This window comes from Chrysochloris asiatica, unplaced genomic scaffold (genome assembly GCF_000296735.1).
Source record: "Chrysochloris asiatica unplaced genomic scaffold, ChrAsi1.0 scaffold00002, whole genome shotgun sequence".
Lineage (NCBI taxonomy): Eukaryota > Metazoa > Chordata > Mammalia > Afrosoricida > Chrysochloridae > Chrysochloris > Chrysochloris asiatica.
In genome coordinates, this window is record NW_006408520.1 from 26,246,257 (window position 1) to 26,249,933 (window position 3,677).

Here is a 3,677-nt window from a genome sequence, read left to right on the forward strand (position 1 = left end):
ATGCTTTCTGCATCATTCAATAATCTGCCCAGAGAATCCTTCAATAATGAAAACCAAGACTTGAATTTTTCTTCAGTTCCCCCAGCTTGAGAAATGCTGAACTTGTTCTTTCCTTCAATTTTCTAACTCCAGATCCTTGCACATTTTGTTTTAATACCTGACTTTGTTTTCTTGAGCTGATCATTGAAATTTTCTATTCAGCTCTTGTCCTCTCCATTTCTTCTATTTCCTTTAGCATCTCTACACTGGAGAGCAAATTTCAAAGTCTCTTCTGACATCCATTTTGATCTTTTCCTTCTTTCTTGTCTTATTAATTACGTTTTGATTTCTTCCTGTTTGGTGTTCTTGATTTCATCCCACAACTCTTCTGGTCTTGAGTCTTTAGTGTCTAATGTATCAAATCGCTTCTTCAGATGATCTCTAAAATTGAGTAGGATATGTTCAAGGTCATATTTTGGTTCTCATTAATTTGTTTTTTCTTCAGCTTCAGTCTGAATTTGCATACAAGCAATAGATGGTCTGTTCCACAATCTTCTGCTGGCCTTGTTTTGGCTGATGATATGGAGTTTTCCACTGTCTCTTTCCACATATGTGGTCAATTTGATTTCTGTGTATTTCATCTGGTGAGGACCATGTGTATAGCATAAAAAATCTTATGCTATTTTAAAAAGTTATTTGAAATGAACAAATCATTGGTTTTGCAGAATTTTTTCATGCAATCTCCAACATCATTTCTATAAGCAAGGCCGTATTTTCCAACTTCCTCTTTGCTCCCAACCTTTGCATTCCAATCACCAATAATGATTACATGTTTGAACTATATCAGATTGAAGAAGTTGGTAGAATTTTTCTATTTCATCCTCACTGGCTTTAGTGGTTGGTGTGTATATTTGAATAATAGTGATATTTACTGGGTTTCCCTGTAGGTCCATGGATATTATCCTATCACAGACAGCATTGTACTTCATAACTGATCTGGATATGTTCTTTTTCACAATGAATCTAACACCATTCCTTTTCAATTTGTCATTTCCAGAATGTGGTTGAAATGAAATGGCAATGAAATGAAATGACAAATTGAATTTGCCATTTCAACCATGTGGTTGTCAGATTCAAAATCACCAATACCAGTCCATTTCAGCTCACTAATGCCTAGGATATCTATGTTTATGTGTTCCCTTTCATTTTTGACAATTTCCAGTTTTCCTAGACTCATACTTTGTACATTCTATGTTTTAATTATTAATGGATATCTACAGCTCTTTCTCTTCATTTTGAGTTGTGCCCCATCAGCAAATGAAGGTCCTACAGATTTTACTCCCGAGAGCTTTTATCCATTTGCATCATCTCGGTCAACTCTACTTTGAGGAGGCACCTCTTCCTCAGTCACTTTTTGAGTGCCTTCCAAATAGAGGGGTTCATTTTCCGGCACTATATCTGACAGTGTTTCTCTGTTATTCATAAGATTTTCAGTGACTAAATATTTGGAAATAGTTCATCTCTCCTTCCTAGTCTGTCATCATCTGGAGTCTCATCTGAAACCTGTCCACCATGGGTGACCCTGCTGGTATTCAAAATACCTGTGGCATAGCTTCCAGAATCACAGCAACTCACAAACTACCACAATACGACAAACTGACAGACAAGTGGTGGCAGAAGTAAAATTTTTGTTTTGTTTTTAGGAGAATGAATTAAAAGATGGATTCTATTTACATGGTTCAACAATAGTTGGGAATGTGTTATAAAAGGTTATAGTAGTGGAGATAGACAAAATACAGGTTCCACGTATATTTTGGATGTGAAATCCAGAAGGATTGATGTGTAGGGTTGCCAACTGTTCTCATAGATTGACTAACTATTTCTGAAATATCAGGATTTCAGTGCTAAGTCCAGCAAAGTTTTAGGCCAACTGGAATGAGTTAGCCACCCTATATGTAGCTCTGAAAAGAGGATATCCGAGAACATGCATTTACCTAGGATGGACACAGGGTTATTAGTCTGTACCACAAAAAGAAAGCTAAGTCTTCTGCATGATCCTTTTCACAAATTACAGATGAGGAGAAAGGGGACTAGAGAGAAAGAGCAGAGTACAGGGAGGGAGAGAGAAAAATGAGCAAAAGATAAAAAAGGCTGAATGTCTTTGGGGAAAAAACAATTCTGATCATTCATTTCAATATTTTCCCATTGAATAAACAGAGAAAAAGGAAACAAAAGCTTAAAATATGTCTAAACTTAAAGGCTGACTATAATTTCCATTAGTATTCTTTCTCAGAATAAAGCATTAAAACTATTACTTATAACATTTCAAGACATACAAAATACTATAGGTTTTGAATCAAAAATAACTAAATTTATATCCTCAGGACTAAGAAGAATGCTGGTTGCTCTCCTGTTTCCCCACAAGTGACACTTTTGTTCCTTCTTTAGGTCTGGAGAACCTAATACTGACCTATGTCAATACCATCAGCAGTGGAGATTTACCCTGCATGGAGAACGCAGTTCTGGCCTTGGCCCAGATAGAGAACTCAGCTGCAGTACAAAAGGCCGTTGCCCACTATGATCAGCAGATGGGCCTGAAGGTGCAGTTGCCCACAGAAACGTTGCAGGAACTTCTGGACCTGCACAGGGCCATTGAGAGAGAGGCCATTGAAGTCTTCATGAAGAGCTCCTTCAAGGATGTGGACCAAAAGTTCCAGAAGGAATTAGGGGTATATTTATTATATATTTATAAAATGGAAAACTAGTAATTTAATGCTTTCATAGGCATAACAAAGACTTCAAAAACCTAGAAAATCAATCATGAGAATATTATTCAAGAATATTTTCAAATGTTCCTGCCTCCAAGTTAAGCAAGGATGGTGCCTGACAAATGGCCACAGATAAGTGCCATTCTTTCCCATAGTTTTTGAAGCAGCATTTTACAAACAAGGCAATAGTTCATCAGATATCCAGATAAAATAGTCAAGGTGGTGAAAAATAACAATCATTTAGTCAAAATGTACCACCACTCAGCTGTCAGTTTGTCATAATGTGGTGACTTGAGTATTGCTATGAATCTGGAAGCCATCCTATTGGTGTTTTAAGCACCAGCAAGGTCACCCTGAGTGGGAAGGTTTCACCTAAGCTTTCAAACAAGACAGATTAGGAAGAAAGAGAAATGGACTATTTCCAAATATATGGTCAACGAAAACCTTATTAATGGCAGTGGAAGTCAGATAACACCAGAATACTGAATATTGAAACATGACATGTTGTTGTCAGGTGCCGTTGAGTTGGAACTAACTCATAGCAACCCCATACACAGTAGAACAAAACAATGTCCGATCCTGGGCCAACCTCACTACATTGTAGCTGCCACACTTGACGCCATCAATGATGCCACCTGGCCGATCCATCTTGTTGGGGTTCTTCCTCTTTTTCTCTGATCCTCCATCTTACCCAGCATGACATCTTTCTCCAGTGACTGTTCCCTCCTGACAATATGTCCAAAGTATGAGAGACGAAGTTTATCCATCTTGGCCTCCAAGGAGCACTCTGGCTGCACTTCTTCCAAAACGGATCTCTTGGTTCTTTTGGCAGCCCATGGTACTTTCAATATTCTCCTCCAACACCATTACTCAAAGGCATCAATTCTTCTATGATCTTCTTTATTCACTGTCCAGCTTTCACATCCATAT

At 37.8% G+C, this 3,677-nt stretch overlaps 1 protein-coding gene across 1 annotated transcript in view; it reads left to right on the plus strand.

Annotated features, from left to right (window-relative positions):
* LOC102825397 (interferon-induced guanylate-binding protein 1-like) overlaps window positions 1–3,677 on the plus strand; it is a 45,124-nt gene that overhangs the window by 25,061 nt on the left and 16,386 nt on the right. Inside the window, exon 4 of the mRNA XM_006831067.1 lies at window positions 2,428–2,708. Within this exon, the coding sequence (XP_006831130.1) occupies window positions 2,428–2,708 (281 nt within the window). The remainder of the gene's footprint in view (window positions 1–2,427; window positions 2,709–3,677) is intronic.